This window comes from Corvus brachyrhynchos, unplaced genomic scaffold, assembly GCF_000691975.1.
Source record: "Corvus brachyrhynchos isolate BGI_N302 unplaced genomic scaffold, ASM69197v1 scaffold162, whole genome shotgun sequence".
Taxonomy (NCBI): domain Eukaryota; kingdom Metazoa; phylum Chordata; class Aves; order Passeriformes; family Corvidae; genus Corvus; species Corvus brachyrhynchos.
Genome location: NW_008236696.1, coordinates 10,399 through 37,010, shown reverse-complemented (window position 1 = coordinate 37,010; position 26,612 = coordinate 10,399). Strand labels below are relative to the sequence as shown.

The following is a 26,612-nucleotide window of genomic DNA, read 5'->3' as shown; positions in this document are numbered from 1 at the left end:
GAACCAGTGTGATTGAGTGCTCAGTAGGGCCCTTGGATGTATTTTCCCTTGCAAGAATGCTTTTTTCTTGGAGTTCTGCGGTGTTATTTGCAGCCTAAAATTGGGTGATTTGTCAGTCATCTGATCACTGAAAGATCCCGGTTGCAAAGGCGTTACTGTATTTATTTGTTCCCTGCCTAATCTGGATTCTTTCTGAGATCTGCTTAACCAAAACCCATGTGGGTGTACTCTCCTGTTGATAAGAATGTGTGTGTGTTACTGAATCCAGGACAGTCACATGCAGAAATGTGTATAAAGCTTCACCTTATTGAAAATGAAAGGCTAATTTAAACTGGAAAGAGGCCAGTTCATGTTCCAGTAAAACAAATGCACAGATTTCTGCATTTTATGAGCTGTAAAGAGCAGAGTAAGCTCATTGTTTGTGAGGAAACAATATGTTTTTTGCATCTAGTCTCTTTGGGAAATGAGATTCACATCTAATTTTATTGTAGGAAGGTCTTGATGTATATTATACCCGTCCACTGCATAAAAGCCACAAGCAATTAGTAGCATAATGGGTGATTTCAGCACTAAAAAAAATTTGACATCATTGACAAGCGTAAGAGAGGCACAGGAGAAGTAAAAGATTGAAAAACTGAAGTGGTGAAGACTCTTGGCTAGTTGCCAGCCAGAGAATTTGGAATAGTTATAGTATGACTTAGTAATGGCTTAAAGAGCAATACAGTAAAGGCTTTAGGGACTCCAAATCGCTACACAGTATGAAAATTGATGCCTCTGGTACCAGAGTGATAGACTAAACTACTCACATTGGCACAGTATTAAAGGTTGGGATTGTTTATTGCTGGTTTTTGCAAGATAACCAAATTTCCTCTGGGATTAGCAATCAAGCAAGCTAATTCCTCGAGAAAAGATTTAATCACACAGTATAATTTAGAATAGGAAAAGAAATAGCCCTTTTTACCTTATTTGAGCATTAGAAGAGATCTGTTTCATGTTTTTTCCAAAAGTGTTTAATTGTGTTGTATTGGCAGCACATGAAACAATAGAGTTATTGCTCTACTGTTTTCAAACTTCCCAACTTTGCATGCAACAATTTTAAAAACATGGGACTCAATTACCATAGCTAATTTGATGCCATTAGCTCAGAAATATTATGCTTATTCCTAGAGGCAGTATTTAAAATATAAAGTCTAATGTGAATTAAAGCTGAAAACCCCAACATAGAAGTTATGTCTCCATTCCAAGAGCACAGGTCTCCAGTTAGTCAGCCAAAATTTGTCTATTTCAGAGAGGATTGTGCCTCAGTAGGGAACAAAGAACTGTGGTTGGGTGCTGAGACTGAGCCCAGAAGGCTCTTCATGTATCGTAGGATAAATCTTATGTATCCAGCTATTAACAAACTCTTTCCTACCCACTTGTTTTGGTTTTTTTTTAGATGCAAATACTGTGACAGATCCTTTAGCATATCCTCTAACCTGCAGAGACATGTGCGTAACATCCACAATAAAGAGAAGCCATTCAAGTGTCACTTGTGTGACAGGTGTTTTGGTCAACAAACCAATCTTGACAGACATCTAAAAAAGCACGAGAACGGGAACATGTCTGGTATGTTATGTCTTTTCCCTCCTGTCTTTTCCCTCCCCAGCCTGCCCCATGTCCCATGTGCAGGGACTGCCCATTCCCTGTCAGCGCTGCCGAGTGTCCACAGGCACATGCTGCTCCGACGGGTGGGGGGTTGCAAAATATGTAAGTGCCTAAGCTCTGCTGACATTGAAAGTGCTTTGAAAATCCCAGCATAAACCCTCCCCTTGTATAACTTAAGACCACTGGAAGATGTCTTTTCTTTTGGTTTTCATTAAGCCAACCCATAGCGTTTTGAGAACAGACTGGGAAAATTGGTTTAATCCCATCTCCGCAATCCCTTGGCTCTCAATAGGAGTCCTAGATTTAGAGTCTCAGGGGGCTCTCTAAAAGATTTTCCTGGCACCTTCTGAAATATTCCCACTGTCAGGAGCTGAAAAGCTCTGGCTATTATGGAGCTAATGGTGCCTCTCAAACCCCAAAGCAAATTGGTCACCACACAGCAGCAGCACAGGCAGTGGCAGGAGGGGATGTCATTGGGCTGGTTTGGGTATCTGCAGGGTTTAATGAAAACCCTCTCTGCAGTCCTTTCAGTCTGCATTTTGCCTCACTGGAAATAACCAGGGGCATGCAGTGAATGCAGAGCTGTCCCTTCTCCAGCGCTCAAAGAAAGGCGTCTGACACTGGTTTCTCAGTGCTAATGAATCTGGGTGATTATGTCAATGACTACTCCATATTTTGAATAAATCTGCATAATTAATAGATAAAAATTAAGTTCTGTTTGCTCAGTTCAGCCATTGGTCTAAGAAAGACAGTTATCAATGAACAATCTTGGAATCACAGGGAACAAGAGGGAGATGTTGAAATAGAGACATGGCAAAAGTGATGATAAACCATGGAAAGGGGCACCCAGCATGCAACCAGTTGTTTTTGCTGGAAATCATCCTTGCCCGTGAATAATTACGGATTACTGGTTTTATGGCCAAAAGCTGATGGTTCACACTGACCAACTTTCTGGCTCTCACCCATTTTTTAACCAGAGTTTCAATTTAATTTTGATTTAAATGGTTAAATATAGAAAATGTAAAGGACCAGCAGCAGACATCGTATGTTTTGCTTTAAGGTACTGCAACGTCTTCACCTCACTCAGAACTGGAAAGCACAGGGGCAATCCTAGATGACAAGGAAGACTCTTACTTCACAGAAATTAGGAATTTTATTGGAAACAGCAACCACAACAATCAATCCCCCCGAAACTCAGAGGAGAGGTGAGTTGTGTCTGATCTGCCTTCAAAAGGTGCCTACTTCTCCTTTTCCAGGTCTGCAGACCTGATAGTTCACTTTTGATTATGTCTGGAGCCAGAGTTATTTTAGAATCTGGCTGCTTCAGTGGCCACCTTGGTGTCTTAGGAATAGAAATGTGTTGATTCCCTCCCCACTGTGTATGAAGATGTTCCAAGTGGCAGATGCTGGACAAGAGATTCCATCTGTGAACACATTTCTTCTTGTATCTGGAGCTCTCAGTTTCAGGCTCCCACCATTGATTTAAGTTTGCTGAAAAATTCCTTCTCTTTACATTCACAGTAGAGCAGGTGAATTCTACATCCTGTGGCTAAATGTATGGAGCCGTAGGATTTAAGTGCAATTTAAATGTGTAATCAATAAAGTAGACCAAGCTGAACGTCCTTTCCCGTAAGTAACTCAATCCCAAGAAAGATGCTGAGTAGCCAAAAGCCCGTGAGGCTGCGGGTGGGCGTTGGGAGTCCACAGTGCTCCAGCATGTGAGAGAGCTTTTTCTACTAAGATTTATTAAGTATATGGGTGTTTGAATTCTTCTGAACTAACAGAAGAGAGACCACTTTTAAATATTTTCAGTTAATAAAAGTACAGCTAAGCAGAAAAGGCTGTAGGATGGAGCCCCACATATTTCTTTGGGATTGGTGTTGCATTATGCATTATTTTCCCTTTTGAATTGGCATTACATTATCAAAATCAAAAAATTCTTACTGCTGGTGACAAACTTTGCTGTCTCCTCAATTTCTAGATGCCTTTGTGAAGGGATAAAAAGGGTGGACACAACACAATTTCCACAAAAGTATTGGATTAAGTGATTACATGCATATTCAAATTTCATTCCATCTTGATTGGCAATGAGGGCTTGGGATTTTTAACTTGCACATCTGGTCTCAACATGTCCTCTGACAGGAAGTCAGCAAAGTGGAAAGGTTGCTGGGTTGTGCAGTGTTTCCTTTCTAAATTTGGCACTTCAGACTGCTCTTGACGGATATTTTATCCCTGGCAAATTGCTGCATTTGAAAGCATAATTAGAGAATCTGTTTTCTTAATCACATGGCTTTTGTTACTTTGGTTGTAGTCCATCTCCCTTTCATTCCTAGCAGCCTCAATTGAGCATAACAAGCAAGTTAGCAGCCCAAACTGCACTCAACAATTTCTTATTTCTGCCTATTTAAATAAAAGATGATAAAGAGATATTTCTCTGATGATCTTAGAGGGAGGTGGCTGCTTCAGCCCTCCCTGTTCTGCACAACCTCAGATTTTTTGATACTGCTCTAAAGACAGACTGTTCCCTTGAGCATTTTTTTCAATGCAATGCTAAACTCATGGCAGTCAGCTGGAATTTGCTTGGAAAACAGATGAAACTCTAATATGTTTAGGAAAATGATGCTGTTATTGTGGCAGAAACAAGCTTTGCTCCTCAGAAACTCCATCTGTTACAGCAGAAAGTCAAATGTTAAATACCAACAAGGCTGAGAGCTCACCTTATCTTGCTCCACCATTGGGTATATCCCATATTGTCCCACACAGTTTGAAGCACACGGAGTCTAAAGCAAACTGCGTGCGGACAATAAGGTTTCCATTTTTATAACTGTATTCCTGGAAGAGTTAAGGACCTTTTGCACAATGAGAACAATAGATGAATCAAGGCCTCTGTGCTACGTGACGTGGTGGGGGCAGATTCAGTGGTAGCATGAATTTTGGCGGGGGGCTCCACTGGGTGCAGCTCATTCACATCCCTGTGTCTGTGGTTGGGCATTCGTTGGCGCCGCGGTGCCAAATTTCTTTACTTTGTATTTGATATGAGGGACACAATGCAGCTCCAGATGCTCTGAATCCTACAGGGTTGAGACCATTACCAAACAGCCCCTACTTCAGCGTGGGTATTATGTCCTTGATAAAAATCCTGTAGGAAGTAGTTAAGAGAAGTCATTGTCTGAGAGCAAAGGGCAGCGTAATAACAGCGCGTAGACCAAATGGTTTTCCATGTGGGTATTGCTGTAATTACTCATTTAATAAGAATAAATACACTTAAATTGCCATATGACCTTTCTTTTCATTGCTTTTTACCCTTCAAATCAGTCAATAACCCAGTTCAGCACGGAGGCGATATTGCAGACCACTCTTCAGGTCTCCAGCTGAAGTCTCTTGGGTTCCCATGTAGGAAATCCATACATTCAGTGAAGCAGTATGGCTTCCAAAGGGAGGGTAGTGTGCTAAATTAATTATGCATGTAATTTTGACTTTAAAACTCTGAACGCAATATTGGATGTCGTTTTTGTTAAAAATGCCAGATCCGATTTTCAGAGTTTCTTGGCCCCTACAGCTTCTGTTAAAAGGCAATGAGTTGTTTTGCCCAGACTACATGTATGATTGGAAACTTGAGATGTAATAATGCATGAGAAAATCTGGAATGGTTATCTGAACATGCCTCTGTTAGAACAGTAGTTTTAGCAGGATAACAGGAAAATCCCATGGTGATGGTGCTGTAACGTCCCACTGATTTCTGAGTGCAATTTTCTCCAGTGCTAATTTTCTGTGAAGCTAAGCAAGATATGAAATACAGAAATCACTTTATTCTGCTGGGACAGATGCTTTTCAGATCTGTCTCCAAGAGTCTGCCGATGAGGAGCTTTCATATCTGATTTGTGTTTATAGCTTGGGTTTGTTTTGGTACTTTCAGAATGAATGGCAGCCACTTTAAGGATGAAAAAGCCATGGTAGCCAGCCAGAACTCGGATCTGTTGGATGATGAGGAGGCAGAAGATGAAGTAATGATGGATGAAGAAGACGAAGAGAGTGAAATGGCAGGGAAAGCAGTGAAAGAGCCCGTGACAAGTGACATGCATGAGGGCACTCCCGAGGAGGATTATGAGGAAACGAGTACTTTGGACATGAACTGCAAAGCTTCCCCTGGCAGGTTGGTTCCTTCCGAGTATTGGTGTGCCCGATAGGCGGAATAAAAACAATAAACCATACAAGAGTGCCAGCACCAAACCGGTGCCGTGGGAACCGGTCCGGAGCAGCTGCTTCCCACTTACAATAGCAACGTGCGTCTGTGTTTGGGTCAACACCAGCCCTGCTTTCAGCCTCTTCATGCAGTCTGGAGCCCTTGATAGCAAAATTGACTGTGCTTGGGGAGCTATTGTGAGGTTCTGGGTGAGACAGGAAGCAGGGTGAGACAGTTCCATGGGAGAGACGTTATCTGCTCCGTGGACCGTCCTGCATCTCTCATAATGGCCTTGCGGAAGGCTGTGGAGACACCATGAGAGAGACAAACTCCCTCCCCCACTCAACTGCCCTTTCTTTAGAACAGAAAAGGGAATTCTTTTTATTTCAGGATCACCACTCCATAAGGCAAGGTGGCTTATTAAAGTGAAAAAGGGAGAAATTGCTCAGATGTGTAAATCTGAGAAGATGAGGGAATGCAGAGAGGGTTATTTAATTAAAACCTCCTTGGTGTTTTTGTAGGTATAAAGAAGAGGAGTATAATAAGACTGGACTTTCGGCTTTGGACCACATAAGGCACTTCACAGATAGCCTCAAAATGAGGAAAATGGAAGAAAATCAATACAGTGAAGCTGAATTGGCAGCTTTCAATGCTTCCCAGCTGCCAGAGGACCTCAAGCAACCATTGTACAGGAAATCCAAATCCCAGGTAAAAGCTTAACTCGGTTAAAATGTTATTGTCACCAAATACCCACAGGATTAAGCTGTTAGTGTGTGGCAGGCAGGGTTGTTCCAGCTTTGTCAGACAGGGCTGTTCTCCATGTCCATAAACCTCAGCCTGACCTGACATCCCACTGCACCCCAGAGACATGATAGGGTGCTCTGGTCCCTGAGAACGGAGGATTTCCATACTTTTTTCTTACTTTTTTTGCTATTTTTGTTCTGCCTGGTGGCCACAGAAATGCCATGGTAAGAACTAGTCCCACTCTGCTGACACTGATGCTGTGGAGTTTATCTGCAGCCTCACAGGGATGTGACTTGATCTTCTGGCTGGCTTAGCTTTTTGGCATTTTTTTCCAGACTGTTGGATGGTACCACCTCTAGGTCCTCAGCATGTTTTACAAACAGCAATAACTGAAATGGTATCCTCATGCTATTTCTTGCAGTTTTCTAAACAATAATTAATTAAAATGGGGTTTTTTAGCCCCTTTGAAAGATTCCTGTTTTAAAAACTGCAGAATATGCATGTATGAAAGGTCAGCAAAGGATACTGTTATATTTGGTGAAATACAGGACGAGACAAGGGATAATATGATTCCTCTGCGTCTTGAAAAGAGCCTCCTGTGCCAAGAGTCTGAAGGCAAAGGAGACTTTGGGACCTTGTCTACTATCAAAGGTTTCTCTGAGCTTTGTAAAACCAGATGAAAGCAGAAATTATTATTACTGCTAGTGAGTCAAAAGTGTTAGTGAAAGGGTTGACAGTGGTTTCACCTAAAGCATTTTGCTGGGGTTTTTTTTAACTAAGTTGAGACCAGTGGCTGTAGCCTGACTGCTGCCCTGACCACACAGGGGTGGCACGGGTCCAAGCTCAGAACCCCGCCACGGGAGCGTGACCTCTTTGTCCTTCTTCTGTCCCTGTGCAGGCCTATGCCATGATGCTGTCTCTCTCCGACAAGGACTCCCTTCATTCTGCATCCCACAGTTCTCCCAACATGTGGCACAGTATGGCGAGAGCCGCCGCGGAATCCAGCGCCATCCAGTCCATCAGTCACGTATGACAGTGCGGAGTCTTACCGAGGATGGGACCAAGTCCAAACCAGTAGCATGGCTCTTTCATATATGACTATTTAAAAGACTGCTGAGCAGAATGCCTTATAAATCTGCAGGGTCACTCATTTAAAGTCCGGTGACCTTAAACTGAATAATTTTAAAAAAGAAAGAAACTATTTATTCTCAATATTTTGTTTTGCACAGCAAAGGCAGCTGCTGACTTCTGGAGGATCAATGCGACTTAAAAAAAAAACAAAAAAAAAGGTTTCAGTGGATTATGTAAACGGGGCTGGGAAAAAGTGTCTTCCAGTTCACCCGGCTTTGAGGGGCAGGGGCAGAAGGGTTAAGACTGCATTGATACACACATGGGCACTCCTTTAAAGTAGGAACTGAATTGATTTTCTTTTTGTATAAGATAGTTTGACACAGGATTGGGAACAGTTGCTTTTATGTACAAATCTCTTCATTAAAGCTTTATGCATTTTAGCCCTTCGAAGAAAGAAAATAGTTCTATCAAATGCACACTATCCATTGTAAATGTAGAATGAAGTAACAGGGAATATTTTGTTCTCTCCGTAATTCTTTTGCCTTCTCAACTGCATTGTTAAAAAAAAAGGAAAAACAAGGAGAAAAAAATGACAGAAAAAGAAAGAACTCTGAGAAACAATACATAAGAGGCTTGTGTATATTGTAAACTATGAATGTTCACTACTCCAAGAAGCTAAATCATCCAGATAAATCCGTGAAAGCACCACGTTCATTGACAACACCACTAGTTCGAATCATTGTAAGGAGATTTTTAATTTTCGACAATCATGTCACTATTTTGTTGTATTGTTTCCTTTCCCCTTACCCTCTTAATTTCTCCTTTGTGTTGTGTGTACTATGTATTTATTTGTTGGCAAACGATTGTTTGTTGATTACAATAGCACTGTTCCTGTAACAAACAGCACTGCTCCAGTCCCCCACTGCGTTACGATGTAAGGCACCCATGTACTTCCAAAAAAGTGAGGTGAACTGATCTGTGTATATGGGAGTGCAAAACAGTGTTTGAAATTTTCTTACATTCCTCTTTTATTTTTTTGCCTTTTAATGAACTAAATAACTAATAGATGCGACTTAGTTTTGTTCAGTTTTTTTTTTTGTAATACAGTAAATTGATTCGATTGTATAAACAGTTATAATTTCTTCATGAAAGCATGATTCTTCTGATTAAAAAAACTGTACCCAATATTTTATGCTGGTTGTCTGCGAGCTTGTGTGATGTTATGTTCATGTTAATCCTATTTGTAAGATGAAGTGTTCCAAATTTATGTTTTAAAAAAATAAATAAATAACGGAAGGTATTCAGTTATTTTTGGGGGTTTTTTTTGCCTTTAGTGAGGGACCAGATTTATTTTTCTTTTTGTTTATAATCTCATTTTGAAATAATCGGCAAGTTGAGGTACTTTCTTTAAATGCTTTGTACAATGTAACTGTTACGCATTTCAGTACATTACTATGGGAGGATCAACTTAAAAAAAATAATAAAGGACTACAAAACTGAAGGGATCTATTTCCTTTTGTCTTGGTTTTGTCTGAGTCGGGGCAAAAAAAGGCACATTTCCTCTGCAGTCTGGGGAGCAAAGATGGATCTGTGGGGTCGTGAGGGCAACCAGAGGATGAGGCACTGGGAGGTGTCTTGGACTTGGCCATGAAATGTGGGACACGAGCCAGAGCCTCTCAATAGACCGACTGTTGGAGGGGTTTAGTTAAGTCCTTTAAGTTTCCAAACACTACCTTGGAAAAGAGGGATATTTAGGTCATTTCACAGAAGAGGTTGGTGCAGTGTCACCTTCAAAGGCATTTGTGGAGCCCTGAGTTTGAGCTTTGCCCGCCTGCTGCTTGTGGGGACAACGCTGGAAAGCACTGGCTTGGCTGGTGCATAGTGAAATATTCACTCACCAGAGTGATCAAAATCCATGGCTGAGAAGCTAAATGAGTGTCCAGCTGCAAAAAATGAGGCTTCTAGAGTCTAAAAGGAAAAAAAGAAAGCATTTTAGTTTGTGTTTGTTGTACCTGTCCAGCATATTTGGGGAATGATCCTTTGTCCTCCTCTTGAATATCAATGGTGGTGATAATTCAGATCCTTTTTGTTTGCTTCAGAGGTCACAGACTCACTGATAAGAATCCATCCCCTATTGGATAAAAAAGTGGGTTTAGTGTCACAGTGTGCACAGTTAGCTGTTGTGTATCTGTTATTAGATAATATTGACTACAAACCTGAATACCTTTCCTTCTGATGGCTTGTCTTAAACTGAAATTTTCAATTTCATGATAAAAACTGTCAGCAGCAGTAACCTTGAGAAAAAAGCGATTGTGACAAGTTTGGGTCACTAGAAACCCTTGATGTGTTGTCTAGGAGGAATTTGCCTTCACAGAAACATACTGAGCCAGTTTTGACAGTGTTGTATTGAATTGTATCTAACCCTTAACTCCACAAATATCATCACAAATATCATCCATCTCATTCCAAATGAATGCCATGAGAGCTGTGAGACCAATTCCTCTGGTCAGGTGATGCCAGACCCCATAAAAAGACTGTGTCCATGTTTCCATGGATCTACCAGTCCATGGTATCATCTCTGTGGCTTTTCCTAAATCAAGTATCTCCAGTTTTTTAGATATTCACCCCTGTCTCTCTGTGTCCAATGTTATTTTAGAAGTTGTCTGGTATTGACAGGACATGAACTGACTTGCAAAAAAGAGTTAAGTCTGGGGAGTATTTCAGAGTCTCAGGGGCTCTGTGGTGTGACTTGAAGTGTTCCAAACACAGCTGATTTACCGGAAGGTGATCACCTGACCAAAATCTCTAACTCAGATGAATAAAATGAATCACTGAGAACGGTGACTACACCCAAATTGGCACATTTTGCCTTTTTATAAATGCAGGCTTCCTTCCCTGCCTCAAATACTGCTTCTTACTGAAAATCTTTCACCTCAAAGGACAGTGCTCAAATTACACCACTGCCATTTGCTCACAGGTAACTTGGACACTTTTCTCCCACTTCTCATCACTTTCCTTGAAAATTTTGGGGTTTATGACTCATACTATCAAATGTTTCCAGAAATGGAACAGATCTCTGCCTGCCCAGACTCAGGCAATGGCCTTTACCCTGTGACTTTATTCTGGAGAAAGAAAATACTTGTAAAATTGTTGTGGTTATAAACCTGCTGAGCAATGAATGGGGTTCGCCAGTAATTCCTTGGAACTGTAAAGCTGTTTATATCCAGGGGAAAGCTCTGTGATGTATAAACAGTGAGCAAGGCTGCAGCTTGGCACTTGCAAGTTGTCTTTGTTGGATTTGTTCCAAGTTCAGCTCTGCTGGACTCCCCGAACAAGATCTTTGCCCCCTTTTCTATGTGTAATCCCTTTTAATCATTTTGGAAGCTTTAACTGGGTGTTTTCCGGCTTTCCCACTCCTTGTGTGCACCTGCACGGCCATGGCTCGGGGTAGAGCTGTCTCCATTCCAGACAGGGGCACTGCTAGAAAGGAACAACCCGGTACAGGACCATGAATCCCACAGAAACACTCGTGGAAATGCCACTGAATTCCTGGGGGGATGATGATGAACGTGGCAGGGTCGCCACCAGGCACCAGCATGCTCAGCCAGGTGTGAACATTCTGGTACCCCCAGCAGAATGAGCAGAGGGTCCCCACCCCTGGAAAGCCCTTCCCAGATACCTGAGCCCAGGAACCGCCAGTTTCAGAGGCACCATGCAGGGACAAACAGACTCACAGAGTGGTTAAGGTGGGAAGGAATCACTGGAGATCATCTGGTCCAGCCTCCCTGCTCCAGCAGGTCCTCTCAAGCACATTACCCAGGATTGTGTCCACATGGATCCTGAGTGTCTCCAGGGAAGGAGACTGCATCACCTCTCCAGGCAGCCTGTTCCAGGGCCCAGCCACCCACACAGTGAAGTTTTCCTCGTGTTCAGGTGGAGTGTTCTGTTGCCATCTCCTGCCCCTGTTGCCTCTCGTCCTACTGCTCTGACCCTCAAGAAGATCCTGGCTCCATCCTCCTGCTGCGCCCCACGTGCAGCTGGATTGCCCTGCCCACATCCCAGCCCACACCCACCTGCAGGAGCAGCAGGATGATGAGCAGCTCCAAGGGGTGCAGCGGGACCATGGGGGACACAGGAAGATCCCGCCATGGGAGGTGGGAGCATCCAAGTGTAGCAGACCTGGGTCTGTGGAACGCTGTGTGACGGTTCCCTGCAGCCCAGGGCTTTTCCACCAGCGTTTCCACCTGGGTCCAGCCCTGTGAGCAGCCCCAGAGGAGCGCAGGTATTTCCACCCCGTCAGACAAAGAGAAAAAATCTGAACTGTTGTTCCTGTCAAACTGAACTGACTCCAAGCAAAGTTCAGTCCTCCTGTGGTGTTGGGTTGCTTCAGTCAGACTGCACCTGCCACCTCCACACACAATAAATGGGCTATGGCTGCAATTTTATTGCTGTTTTACAACTAACAGTAAACACATGTCTTTATTCAACAGTTCCTTGGAAATGCCATTCCCTAATAACTTCACCGTTGTTTGCTAATAATAAACACGCAACTTGACTTTCAATAGGAGCTGGGTTTATCCGGGTTTATGCCCAGGAGAGCTGCTTCTCTATGATTTCAGACTTGAAAATGAGAGCAAGTTCTGTCAAAGCTTATTTGAAAGCTGATATAACAATCCTGGAGTGTCCTCTTCCACCCAAAAGCCATCACGCAAGGATGAACAAAAATATGCTTTGCATAAAACTACATAAAGAAGCAGGAAATTAAAAATTAAGAAACAGAGAGTGGCAGAGAGCAGGGGAAGGTCCTGGCTTCTGTGAAAACACCTCTTACAGAATTTCCCTTTCTCCTGATTTGTTTTACTGGGCGTAAGGTTTATTCTCTTTTAGAAGTGGAAAAGAATTAATTTAGTGTTCTGGAAGTTGTGAAAGGAAGAATTATGGAAGAACTGATCAGTTCAGGTGAGAAGAAAAGCAATAGATCGTGTCAAATAGGCTACACTCAGGTGGGGAGTGGGGCAGAAGGCAGGCAGGATCTTCTGAAACTCACAAACAACAGCAACAGGTTAAATAGCAGGGCAGGGCAGGAAGGCTTGGACATCAGGAAAACCTCAAATAGCAAGAATGTTCTGATTGTTAAATTCTTGTGTGATACCTCACACAGGAGCTTTGTAAAGCTTACTATAAAGATTACTGATATAGCAAAACAAAGGGATTTTTCAGCAATAGAAAATTCTGGAATGTCCCCTTTCAATCTCCCTCCCTTGATTTTCCTCTGGATTAGCCTCGGCTGAAGGCAAGAATACACTGCGTGTGAAATTAAGTTATACCCATTCTACATTCAGGGAAAAATCCAGTCCGGGTTTCCCCCCATTCCGTATTCTGGGAAAAATCCAGTCTGGGCTTTCCCCATTCTGTACTCCAGAAAACTCCAGTCCGGGTTTTCCCCCATTCCATATTTCAGGGAAAATCCAGTCTGGATTTTCCCCCATTCTGTACTTTGGGAAAAATCCAGTCCAGGTTTTCCCCCATTTCGTATTTCGGGGAAAATCCAGTCCGGGTTTTCCCCCATTCCATACTCCAGAAAAAAACCAGTCCGGGTTTTCCCCCCATGCTGTACTCCAGGAAAAACTCCAGTCCGGGTTTTCTCCCATTCCGTATTTCAGGGCAAACCCAGTCTGGGTTTTCCCCCATGCCGGGCTCCTTGAGCCGAGCTCAGGGTTAGTTCAGCCTGCCCATGCCCAGCTCTGCTCCCCATCAGGGAGCCACTGCCACCCCCTCATCCCATCCCTGGGCTGATTTTCCCATTGGTTGCCTGGAACTTGGCATTTTCTTGTCAAAGTATCCCACCCAGCAGCACTGCCCATGGGGTTTCGTGAGCAGAGAGGACAAAAAGTATTTCTGTAATATCACAAGTCCATTACCACGACCTTGATTTTCATCGCCTTTTCTCAGTGCCAGTGCTGTTCACCCAGAGGAATATCTGAAGGGCAAACCCAGATTAGATTACTCATCTCATCCCCCAATAAACAAGGAAAACTGGATAATTTTTGTCTTTGTGTCATACCCTGCCCTATGGACTGCACAGGTGCACTTGTCCAGATGCAAACAGATTGCTGAGTGAGGATTGATGTTTCTGACTTTCTGCTACAGTGATTTCCTATTTTTTTTTTAAGGAAAAACAAAAGTCAATACTTTTCAAAAATCCCGTCAGCTTATTTCAGCATCATCCTGCTGTTCATCCCACTGTGGTACTTCTCTGTAAGTCAACAAATCATTCCCATGTGATCCAACAGCCTTCCTAGATGGAGCTGCACATTACCCTCTCAATTCCTATCTACAGAACCTAACAAAGCCCCAGCATGACAAGATGATTAATCAATATTTCACCCTGGCCCAGCTCCTCAATACCCCTGCGGGTCCCAGTCACCATTCCCGTGTCAGCTGCTGTTTCCAACGGGTACATTTGTGGAGTAATGGGAGGGGAAGTTATTATAAAAGCATTTGCAGGGCTGCTTTTGCTCAGCTATTCAGTTTGGGCCGTTACTCCATGCATGTCTTGAACTTTAAAACTTTCTGTCAGGTCTCTCATATGCAGAGACTCACTGTGAGCTCCTGGATGGCTCCGCTGCACTCTCCACCTTCCAGCTATATTTAGTCCCAGTTGTGGTTTTGTTGGTCACTCGTAGAGTGGTGTGGAAAAGTTAGTTTTAAAGATGCTTCCAGTAATGATTTAAACAAAACAAAGGTAGCCAGAAGCAAACAGAAACCCCTTTTTCCATGTCAAAGCCCACATTCCTTGCCAGGACTCCAGTTTGCAGGAAAATGTATTCTGCAGCCTGGCCAAAACCAGGCTCTCTCCCATCCATTGACTGGCTCTGTAGGTCTGTGAGTATACCTAGTCTGGGGCTGGCAAGAGCCAAATTAATTCAACTTCTGTTTCTGTACAGAAAATGGTGCCAGCTTTACGAAAGGCTCAACTCAAGTTCAGATTGTTAGTGAAGTCTGGGGAGATGGTGAATATCAAATAAAAAGTAAAAAATAAGTACTATATTCCTCTTCTTTTCCATTTTTTCCCCCTGGTTCAGACTCATTTGCTGCTAGAGGAAAACAATTTTCAGCAAAATTATCCCAGAATTTAGATTTTAATCAGACAAACGTTTAGACAATCCCTGGAAAGAGGCCCCACGGCCACACAGTGATCCAGGAACTCATGGTACATCTTGCAAGCTTTTATCCCAAAACCTCTGCCTAAACTTTGCTTGGGAATGGCTGCCCCCCTAGGTATGAACATAAACCAGACCGAACACAGATTCTTCTGCAGGTTGGAAGCAGAGCCTCCTTTTTTTGATCCAAGAGGGTGCACATTTTAATGGCAGTTGAAGCTATTTATATCTATAAATCCATTTGGAGAAGTTTGGGGAACCTTTTATTATGAAAGGTGCTGTGGAAATAAAAAAGTACTGTGGTACAATGAGCTTTAGCAGTATCTGCTCTGGCTGGCTGAGCGGGGGGTCTGAGAGAAGGCACCTCCAGCAGGCGCCCGCCTTTTCTCTGCTTTATTTTAATACTAATTAATTCCAGAAAGGCCAAAGAAAGTTGATGAAATGCTACACTTCTAAGAAAAAGTTTTGCCCAAGAGTCTTCAGGCTGGCCTCCCAGCTTGGGAGGGTCTAGTGGGAGAAGAGGGTTAGTGATGATTTTGATGCTTAAATTATCAGTAATTAAGAAGTTGATTTTCAGGGATTGAAGAAAATTTTAAACAGCTGCTTCTTTCGGGCCTTTTACTCCTCATTTTCATTAACATGTGCTAAGGCAATCTGGAAAATATATTTAGATCCATATTATGCTATGTCAAGACCTCAGCATCTGTACCTTGGGGCAGATACATGTGAGATAGCCGAGGGTAGATGTGCCAGCGAGCACATGTGGAAGCGTTCAATTTGTAATATGATTAGAGCCCCAACACAAAGCCCGCTTGATACCTGTGGCAGATTTGTTTCATGGTAAGCACAAAAAATTCTCCAAAATCATGTCATGTTTCACATCACCAGCCAACTCAAACTAGAGAAGTAGCGCTTTAATTCCCGGGGAATCTCTTTCAACAGGCGCGTGTCAGGCCCAATTAAGGTCGAGGCGGGCTCGCGCTAATTGGGGTGAGGTATGCAGTGGTGTAAGGCGGTCCTGCAGCAAAGCAGCCCCTTTGTCCAGGCCACACCAGCCCGTCTGTCTTCCCGAGGGTGGCCGGCGGAGGAACTCCTGCTAGAAAATCGCCTGGAAAAGTTCACAAGAGGAGTGAGAGATTTCAGCAGTGGATAAGAGAGCTCGGGGTGCTCAGCTGCAGCTCAGTGTGGGGTCTCCTGCATTAGCTACCATCACAGGAGAGAAAGGTGGTGAGCTGCCTTCTCCACACACAAAATGTAAACCTGACATCAGCATCCTCCAAGGATCCTCTCTTGTCTCATCCACACATCTCTCTCCACTCCCAAAATAAAAAGAGTTTTTTTAACATCTGAAGTGCTGGTACACTAGAATAAAAATATTAAAATTAAGGCATGAGCTGAGATGTTGAAATTAATTTAAGCATTCAGCCTCTCCTGAATTTCAGAGGGATTTGTGGGAAAATCCCAGCAGACTCAGTATCAGGTCATCCACAATCCAAATGAAAGCAAAACATTGGAGGACAAAGCCTAATGATCTACATTCAAAACTGATTCCTATAAATATTTTAAGGATTTTGATCCTTCTAATTAAGGAACCAAGTGTTTTACTGTACCCAACTCTTTCATAGAGACATACAATAGTGTGGACTAGAGGGGACCTCTAAAGGCCATCTAGTTCCAACCCCTCTGCCCCCTGCAATGGGCAGGGGCTCCTTCCATAGACTGGCCTTGAACACTTCCAGGGATGGGGCAGCCACAGCTTCTCTGGGCAACCAGAGGGCCTCACCACCCTCATTGTAAAAAATTCTTCTTTATGTCTAGTCTAAATCTATATTTTAGTTTAAAACCATCACTCCTTGTCCAGTTGAACAGGCCCCATTAGAGTCTGTCCCTGCCCCCTGTGCCTGCAGGGCCTGTTGGGCACCAGTCTGGTGGGTCTTCTCTTGAATTCATCTCTTGTCTGAGCAGGGCCAGGAATCATTTCTAGCACCCAGCCTTGGGGTTGTATCTTAAGGGAGGATGATCTTTGCCACCCTTGGACTAATGTGAAGTCCCAGCATGCTGACGTGTGCCTACCCTTCCTCAGGAGGGACTCCCAGAGGTGTCGAGTCCAGTCATCTGCAGCCACACTGGTGTAATAAGAACTTGGTTCAGAAAGATCCACAGCCCCTCTGTCCCCCAAAACCAAAAGCCACAAAACACTTTTCAATCCACCATAACGAAGGAGAGACCTTTATTACATTTAGACTTGATTCCCTGGTACTCACTGGAAGCAGTTCTGCTGTTTTTATTACTTAAGAGCTATTAAAACCTTAACCACTGCATGGAGCAACTCCCTCCAGCTTTACACTCATCCATAAAATCTTTGAATGGGAGATCAAGAACTACTTCTTGGACCTAACACCCCATCAGCTGAGGAGTGCCAGAGTCAGGTCTGAATTTGTCCCTGCCCTGGCTGAGCATAGGAACCAGTCTGAGAGGTGCTGAAGGGCAGGAGCATGGCTTGTAGCTGATTTTTTCCCCATGTTTTTCTTTCCTGCCTGTAAGAAAGGACAGGGAATGGGATGCCAGTGACCTCTTCTTCCCCTCGTGCCTGCCATAAGCCAGGCTTGAACATGCCACCCTCTATTAGATTAGGAAACAGTAAAGTTGGAGAGAAAACCACTGTGTGAAGAACAAAGTAGAGCAGGAACAGAGACTGGGGTAAATCCCACCCAAAAAAACCCCACGACTAAAATCTTGAATGACCTTAAACTTGGCATGGTGCTGCGGGAAAAAAGCAGGCATTGATAACCAGCAGGATGGCACAGAGGCATTGACCAGCTCAGTTGTCTCTCCAAAAAAATCCTTCCGAAGCACAAGAGCAAAACAACCTGACATGGTGTAAGGGAAATGGCACCAGCCAGAACCTGCTATAAGGGAACTCCCTATGCTGCTCTTTATGTTGCCCAGATACTGGTGGGGTGTAACACAGAAGGCAGCTCAAAGCCTTTCATTATTTTCAGGGTTTTTTATTATAGAGTCAAAAAATCTGGCTTTCTCAGCTCGCCGCTATTCCAAAGTATAACTTACTCCTCCTCCACTCTGCCTTTTAATATTTCCTCTTTGGAAAATATCAGGAGTCTCAGCAGGGTGTGGGTTTCTGCTCTAATACAGCTCTGCCAGGGGTGAGCAAGGCTGGGATGCCTTAGGGCAACATTTTGCCCTTGGAAAATATATTCTATCTACAGTCCCCGAGGAACAACAAGGGAAAATAAAAAGAAGCATTTTCCCAAAACCTGAGGAACCAGCCTTGTAAATTATCCATTTGTAATGTTTCTTCATTTCAGCTGAAACAATGATCCCAGTACATTTTCTTTTAAACTTTGTCTCCCAGTCCAAGTGGCCACCTACTTTGTTGTCCAAATTTCTCGTGCAGTTCGAATCTTACAATGTGTAATCTCAGTAGGGTTATCAGTTATGTCATGCATTATACAGCCTCCAATCAGCGTAGTGGGAAACAACATTTTCATTTAATACCAGGAGAAACAGTGGAAGTCAGCGATTGATACCAACACAATGATGGGAAAAAGTGTCCAGAGGTGCTACTCACATAATCTCACTTTACAACATCTTGAAAATTCAATAGAAAGGACTTTGCTAACAATACCAGAATGACATACCACTGATTATTGTTCCTAAAGCTCTTAACAATAAGAAAGCTCTCTAAATATATCTCAACAGAAAACATATAACAGTTTGTTTCTCTTTTTTTTTTTTTTCTTTGCAAAGCACACAGCATTAGTCAACAATTGTTGTGTGGTGTGAGCCCATTAGTGCTGTTGGCTGGTAATGTTCTGGGAAATGAGCTCTTGAAAGATCTTTTTTTCTTTTTAAAACATGCCTAACAATTGTATCTTAAAACAATCCTGGATCAGCAAACTGCAAGGACCCACTCTAACTTATTTTCTTAAGCCTGACAAAAGAACTAACTCCCCTTGCACTTCACTCGCTCGCTTCAAAATTCTGCCGTGAGAAGTAAATTTTAGCTCAGAGCAGAAATGAGAACCTCTTTAAAGATCAGCTTCCTGGTCTGTTTTTACTAGCAGCCCATCCTCAGCGTAATGTGACTTTCAGAAATGCAGTTAAGTTGAATTTTAAATACACTATAATATTTCCCTCAGAAAGAAACTGGAAACAGGCATATTTACTTCTAAACCCACACTTTAGGGGATGAACTAGAAACCACTAAGCAGTCAGTGTCTACTACAAAAGAGCCCTGAAAGTAATTAATTTCTCAGCATCCTCCAAGAGCAGTACCCACCTTTGGGGCCATTCCTGCGGACCCCAAAGCACATAAATGAAGACAAATATGGGAATAAAACCCTTCTTTTGCATTACAGCATTGAGCCCCTTGCTATGTTTCATCATTGTGTCACTGTACAATGCTTTCAGGGTGTATGGTCTTCCAGAAACTTGTTGGTGAAGATTAAATAATAATTTAAATCCTTTGATATGGTTTATATTTCCAAGCCAAACTTAACCCTTACATGTCTTGCAGATCTTCACTGCGTTTATATCCCCAAAAGGCCAGTGAAAGATCCCTAAAAATCATTAGCTGAAGTAAACATTGAATCACATTACAGAGTCAACAATGAAGAATTTTTGAATGAAATAAATGTGTCGTGGCTGAAGATATTGAGTGAAATATCCACTGGATTTTCTTTTATTGTGTGCCCTTAATCTCTCTGTTTATTATTGAAGTGGTTAATAAGCAATTCCTAAAACTGATCCAGAAGGTGTCTTTAGCAGCCTGACTGTCAGCCCATGCCATCCAATATGTTTTCCACCAGCCTTTTGCAACCCTAGCTCGGTTTCACCTTAAACACTTTTTGGAATGATTATTTTTGTTCGCTGAACTTAGACATCAGTTGTAGAGATTCAGTTAAGATTTGTTTGCAGTCGATATAAACAACTTCTGCTGGGTACAACAGGAGGAAAAAATTCAACTTTTGAAAACATTTTAGGATGATCAAATGAAGGGAGTGAGAAAACAGTGAAAATTTAACTTGAGCACTGGCTGCTTGGCACTGCTTTTCCTGCGGTACCACCACACAGTGGCTGTTATGGCCTGTCAGTAACCCCAAATCTATTTAGAGAAATAGATCCGTTATGTACTTCACTTGGAGAATTTTTTTCGCTGCCCCAGCAAGCACTATGGGTGTCCTTCAAAGCACCTTCTACTACATTTCATAGCACCCGGTTATTGAACCAACCATCTGATCTCTCTCAGTTGAGTATATTGACATAAACCTTTTTATTAAGTACTAAATATTACGTGTTTATTAAGTATCAAGCAAGAATTTGTTTTCTTACCATTTCTCTAATATTTAAGTGTAGACTTAATTAGTGGAATTCCTCCACAGGGTAACCTGAATGAAGGCTCTGCTGAATTAGGGGCTGACTCCCTAAGGCAGGGCTGGAAATATCCTCAGGCTTAAAGTGGTTTCAAACACATTTTGCTGCTTTTCACTCCTTCCTGATTTTATGTACTCAAAATACTCATAAATTGCATATAATAATAGGTACTTACGTATAAGTATTGTATTTAATTGTGTATATATTAATGCCATTTGGAGAACGTGCTCACCATGAGGATAGAGCAGCCACGATGGCTGTGAGAAACGCTGGGAATGAGGAGGTGACTTCAAACTCCACCTGGCTGAAAGGTGAGGGGGTTCACCACCAGTCCTGTGTGGGCTGTATGTGTCCTGTCCCAGGGTCAGTACAGGTCAGCGATGGCAGAGCTGCTGGTTGGTGGTGGTGGTGCTTGGTTTTGAAGTCGTCATAGGAAACTGCTTGAATGGCTGGAGCCAGAGCGTCTCTGCGAGGGGCTGCCAAAGAGAAAAAAACACACACAGGGCTGTACTGGCGGTTAATTACTTTGTTGTTTTTTGACTTTACTTTTTTGTTTATTGTTGGGGGTTTTTTTATCTCTGTTGTAAGGCTCCAACTTGACAGTATCAGGGAAGAGGGCTGGTGCTGCTGCAAACACGCCCCATTGGGAGCTCAGCGCCTTTGAGGACGCGGGGCAAAGCACTAAAATCTCTTTACAGACTCTTCGGTCTTAGGCACCCTCTCCCTCCTTTCCTCCTCCTCCTTCTCCCAAGACAAAACTTTCCCAAACCCAGTCCTGGGAGTAAAGTTTCTGCCCCAAGTGATGGAGCCCCATCTCAGGGACACCCCACAGCTGAAACCAAAGAGCCAAAGCCCCTTTGCTGAGGACACTCACTATGCCACGCAGGGCATTGCCCCTGTCCTATGGAGGACACTGACCCCAGCCTTGCTCAAGCACAGCCAGGACACATCTGGAGGTGTGCAAGGCTCTGGCAGCAGGTTGGGATCAAGCCTCGGACATCCCAGCTCTGGGCCGGGCACGCTGCCCCAGACTCACGCCCGGGAGTTGCTCTTACATGCCTGTGAAAATATGTACCCCAGTAACCACACAAGTAAACATGTGCCTCGTGAACTACATGATTCATATGTATCTGAGGTTTCAGGGGATTGCTGCGTTTTTTAAATCCTATCCATGTTTGAAAATATTGTCCAGGAACATAAATAATTTTCTATTATTTATATTTGTATTCCTTTCTTGGTAGCTCACCCCAAACCTCACAGTGAAAACTGGCATAAACTCTTTGAAAACAAGGGTTTGAGTTTATAACCAAGAGTGCTGGGAGTGCTGCAATTCTTCACAGGAGCATCAGGAGTGGTTGGACTCGATGATTTTAGAGGTCTTTTCCAACCTAAATGATTCTATGATTGGATGGAACATGCCCTGGCAGGGACAGCAGCAGGCGAGAGACCCCCACAGGCCCCCTCCCCGTGCCTGCTTGTCCACACAACATTTCTTGTCTCTATCAATGTATCTAACATGTGAGAAATAAAGTGTGGAAAACTTATTTCAGCTGCATTTCATGGGGCAGGCGCTTTGATCAGCCAATGCCTGAGTATTATTCAGCGCACAGGAAAATGGACAACTTAACTTTTAGACTTTTAGGTACAGAGCTGCCGCCGTGAAAGGGCTGTCGATGTTGCCAGCAGTCATTAGGCAGCCTTTGGCTTCAAACAAGAATATCCTAAGCCAGGGGACAAACTCCCCCATCCCCTGCTCCGGGGCAACATCCACAGCCTCCTCCCCATCCACGCACCAACCCATGGCTAAACCTCGCAGCGACTCCAAACAAGTAGCACGGGTTTAGTCAACCCCGGCTTGCATTCCTAACTCCAGTTTGGTTTGAAGAGCGCAAGGCGAGCAGGGAGCTGCTCGCAGGGTTTCTCGGAGCGGTGCGGGTGATTCCTGTCCTCCCCGGCGCAGCCGGAGCCCTCCAGCCCTAATTGCCGGCTGCTCTCTCGTGGCTGCGCGGGGAAGTGCGCACGGTCCCCCCGCTCAGACCACGCTTCTTCAAAACAAATCAAAGCAAAGGGCCTGTCGCCAGCTGCAAATAAGGCTGCGTGTCTGTAAAGTCCCCTGTAAGAGGACTTTTTTACAGCCCAGCACCTCAGCTCCTTTCTGTGAAGCAAATGCAGTTTTTCACCTAACTGTTGCCTAATTTGAGAAGCCGAGAAACACCCAGGAGCTAATCAAGGGCAGAGGTACCAATTTTGACGTCTTTTTGCTGGCAGTGTCTCTCTGTTAGCTGGTAGGTACTGCAAGGATTTTGGAATTCAGCTTTACCTTTTTTTCAGTATATGTTAGTCTTTGGAGCAGAACGCATGAGCCAGACCTGAGCAGTGCGGAAAGGCTGTCTTGATTCATTGCACTCATATGATTTTGGCTGCAGTAAATTCACTCTCCTGCTACAGGGTGCAATTTGAGGGTTTATTGAATACTGGCACAACCAGAGGGGAATCATCAAAGTGGAGATAATTGCAGGGCTCTCGTTGCTTCCGCTGTCATTGCTTTACCAGCTATTGTCTCACTGCTCGGGAGAGCATGGCCAAAGACCTCTCATATGAAATAAAATAGTAAAAAAAAGTCGATTTTATCCCTTCTTCTATTTCTTTTCCTTGTGGTAGGACTTACTCTTATGTGTGATTCTTTACAGTCTCCAGGAAGTTTTCGGTTTCTTCTCCTATTTCACTATCCCTTTATTCAGCGCTGTCTCTGAAAAACATTATACAAGATCCCGTCCTTTTTTTATTGTTAGCACCCAAACTCTTGGCCCCTTCCTGTTTGAGGTGGAAACCTAACACGTCTTCTCCAGCAGCAGGAGCTTGGCCTGTGGAATCCCTGGAGAAGCTTTCTGTTCACCTCAGCAAGCACCAGACCGACCGGGAGAGTGTCTTCTCCCCGCAGCCTTCCCCTGCTATTTGTCTTCCCTGCTCTCCCTCTACTTCAATTCCCCTAAAAATCGCCTGGAGATCATTGGGCCAGTTCAGCAAAGACAACTGCTCCATCACAGCCGAAATCTGAGCTCGCACATATGGTTGAAGTTAAGCTAAGGTCTTCTTCCCAGAAATGCTTTCTGAAGTTCTTCTCCAGGCAAGTCTTTTCCAGTAAGATAGTGTCTCCTCGCCTGCTATTTTGCTTAGTCTCGCTTTCTTTTATCTTCCTTGTCGAACTTAAATGTCACCATTCACTACTAGCAGATGTGGTTTGGGATTCCTACATTCTTTTATGCCTTTATTTCAGTGCTTTCATCACATCTTCTCTTTCAGCTAGGTGAATCAAAGGCCTTTCCATAGTCCAGTCAATGCGAGCTATACATGATGGCTTGTTTTATTTGGCAATCTTCTCCAGAATGTGATTCATTGTCTGCAGGTGATTCATAGTTAGGAAATTACTTCTGAACCCTGCCAGTGCTTGTGGTTGATTAAAGTTCAGAAGTCCCTGTAGTCTGTTCACCAGCGCTTTTTTGTCAACTCAAATATTTGTGTGCAGTAAAGAACAGTAAAAAGTGGATGTGCTACTGACATGAGCAATTTACTTGAATGTTTGCATCTTTAGAAAGTTCTACCAAAATCTCTAGAACTGGCATGAAACTGTTTCACAATGTCTGACTAAATGAATCACGTTTTACAAATAAATATCTGTCAAATCGTTCAATTACTCGAGATCCAGTCATTAAGCAATAAAATAAAGCAGTAAATAGGAGACATCTGCTGCAAAGTGCTACAGAAACATAAGCATCTTTCTCAAGTTACCTTCTTTGCATTTTGGTATAATGATTCACCAACAATGTCTTACTCAGGGCAATCAAACATCAGAAAATTGTCACCACAAAACAATACTGGCATGGCATGGTACCTTACCCAAATACATCTCAGTGGAGGCTACCTAGGAACTGATCAGCTGAAGTACTGCAGCATTATTGGGTGAGCTCGGATGCTTCAGAGTACTGAAAACTTGAAAGAAATATAGCATTGGAAGTCATTGCTTCTGATCTTGAATTGATTTTTTTAAAGATGTAAATGCTGCCCTTCTTTTGAAAGATAATATTTCCCATAATGGCTGAGAGAGAACCCAACTTTCTCTTTACATCAAAGGTGCCTTACATCAGAAGTGCTTGTAGGAATAATATTAAAACTCAAGGCATGGATGGTCAAGGGGCTTGAAAACTGACTCTCTAAGGACCTCCTGCTCAAATCCATTGCAGTGAGAACTGAATCCCAAAGGTCAGCAACTTCCAGGGAGCTGCTGTCAGACCAAAGTGGGGATAACAGCTCACGTCAGTCAGGTACATCCGCATCTGAACTGCCTCTTTTCCCCAGAAGGATAAGGAGCGTTTTGGCAGCATCATCCTACAGTGTTGACCCAGAAAATGGTATTTCCAAGAATACAAATCAATTCAAGTACCTTTTTGAAAGGCACTCAGATAACAGCAAATTTATGGACTTGTAGCCTCTTCACTTTGCTTTTGGGCAGCTTGGACTCATTGCTTCATGACAAGTGTTGGTTTGCAGAGCAGTGCTTGGTCTGCATTTCTTTGAGAAAGAAAATATTTTAAAAACTTATCTTGATAGTTATAGAATTTCATATGAAAGATACATTTTTCCTGCCAAAAGATTCCTACAATTCTCAAGCAGGACTTCAAAACTGGTAGAGTTGGACTGACATTGCATATTTTACTGGTAATGGAGCATAGTAAAAACAGAAATGGAAAGAATAATCAAGTACCCAAAGCTGCATTATCACAGAAGTATCAGCTCCTTTCAGACCTTTTCCTGTATGACTTTTCAGCACCAGCAGCTCTACCTATAGTTTGGCTCATGGATTATGTTTAAAAATTAAATTGTGTGTATTAAACCCATACCTAGGAAGGTTTCTGTGTTTAATTCAAAATTCTTCTCTAAACAAACTCTGTAACTTCTCCATGCTTCAGGTTACCACAGTTTCTCTGTACATATCTCCAAATGGAGATGGTTTTTGCCAAAACTGAGGTTTTAAATATCTATTTGGTGACTTTAGTTACTTTCCACGGTTCTCACAAGCATAAGAAGCTCCAGCAAGTGCAGTGTCTTTTAAGACTTCTCCCACTGTGTTTGTTCAGACAAATATTTCTGCTGAGTTCAATTCCTCCCAGGGAGATTTACATTGGAGAAGAAATGGTTAAAAAACTCCCCCAGGATTTGACTGAGCATAAGTGTCAGCAATTTAGTAAGAACATTGGGCATTCTGAAGTTTAAAATTGGATTAAAAAAAAAAATCCATAAAACAGGAGGTTAAGGTCTCAGTTTTCCATCTCATCCAAGAAACTGGGTCTAGTATAATTTAAATAAAGTTGTTAAACAAGTAGGAGCTGAATGCTTGACTTAGAGGACATAGAAATGCTCCTGCTCAGGGGAGGTTTTCCAAAAGCCATCAGATCCTTTCTGCCAGCTGCCACATGCATTTTCAGGTCTTACTGGCTCAGCAAGACTCCAGGTGCTCCTCTTTTATAAAAAACTACAAGCAATGACAATGAATTTGGCATTTTCTTCATCAACAGTGTTCAGCTTTGAATTCCTGCCTCATTTAACCAAAGATATTTGGCTTGGTTGCTGTTCCCCTTTGACAGTTTAGATATCGGTGCACTTTGCCTCCATGAAAACATGTGCTTTTTATTTTAGGCTATGCAAAACTATGTCAAGATGGTAGGGAAAATATATCCCTCTGCATCCCAGGATAAAAAGGATGGCAGTCGATTCAAATTTGTGTCCACTCTTCCATGACAAGTGCATGCACATCTAGCTGATAAATGTGTTTATTTCCAGTGCCCCTCTACAGTTCAGATGTCAAGAGAAGGACAAACTCCACCATGAGTGGCAGAAGGACTTCCAGGAGGAGCCATGCCTCTGGCTGATCTATTCCTGGACTATATTTTTAATTAACTTGAAAATGTCCAAAACAACAAATGTGTCTTTCAAGCAGAACTCAGAAGATAAAGAACACAAAGCAATGAAACACAAAACTAGCGTGGTTTTGCTCTTTTTCCTGAAGGAAAAAGAAGTGCTTTTATAAAACTCCAGTGCTCCCAGTCATGATGTGCAGACTCAGCACACGTGGGGGAGAGAGAGGAGGTGGAAAGATGCCTTTCTGAAATAAACCCCCCTGGGTGCCACACTCGATTCCACACACGGAGAAGACAAGTGCTGCTGGATCCAGTGTCCACATGCATTCCTGGCTGTCCAGCCATCACAAAATGGTGGGGAAGGAGGTTATAACAGCATCAGGAGTTGGCCGGTCCCATGGGATGTTTTTAGGGCACATAAAACAAATTTAAAACAAACAGTGAGCACGAAGCACTAACATGGTGAGAGCCCTTCTTGAAAGCCTGAAGAGGCTCCTT

At 43.1% G+C, this 26,612-nt stretch overlaps 1 protein-coding gene across 7 annotated transcripts in view; it reads left to right on the top strand.

The window, feature by feature from the left end:
- Positions 1-9,151, top strand: part of MECOM (MDS1 and EVI1 complex locus) — a 182,312-nt gene extending 173,161 nt beyond the window's left edge. For all 7 annotated transcript variants that reach the window (XM_017726851.1, XM_017726849.1, XM_017726850.1 and 4 more), the window contains 5 exons: positions 1,436-1,605; positions 2,705-2,849; positions 5,561-5,797; positions 6,349-6,535; positions 7,470-9,151. In XM_017726851.1, the coding sequence (XP_017582340.1) occupies positions 1,436-1,605; positions 2,705-2,849; positions 5,561-5,797; positions 6,349-6,535; positions 7,470-7,604 (874 nt within the window). In that variant the 3' untranslated portion in view covers positions 7,605-9,151. The remainder of the gene's footprint in view (positions 1-1,435; positions 1,606-2,704; positions 2,850-5,560; positions 5,798-6,348; positions 6,536-7,469) is intronic.
- The last annotated feature ends 17,461 nt before the right edge of the window (positions 9,152-26,612 follow it).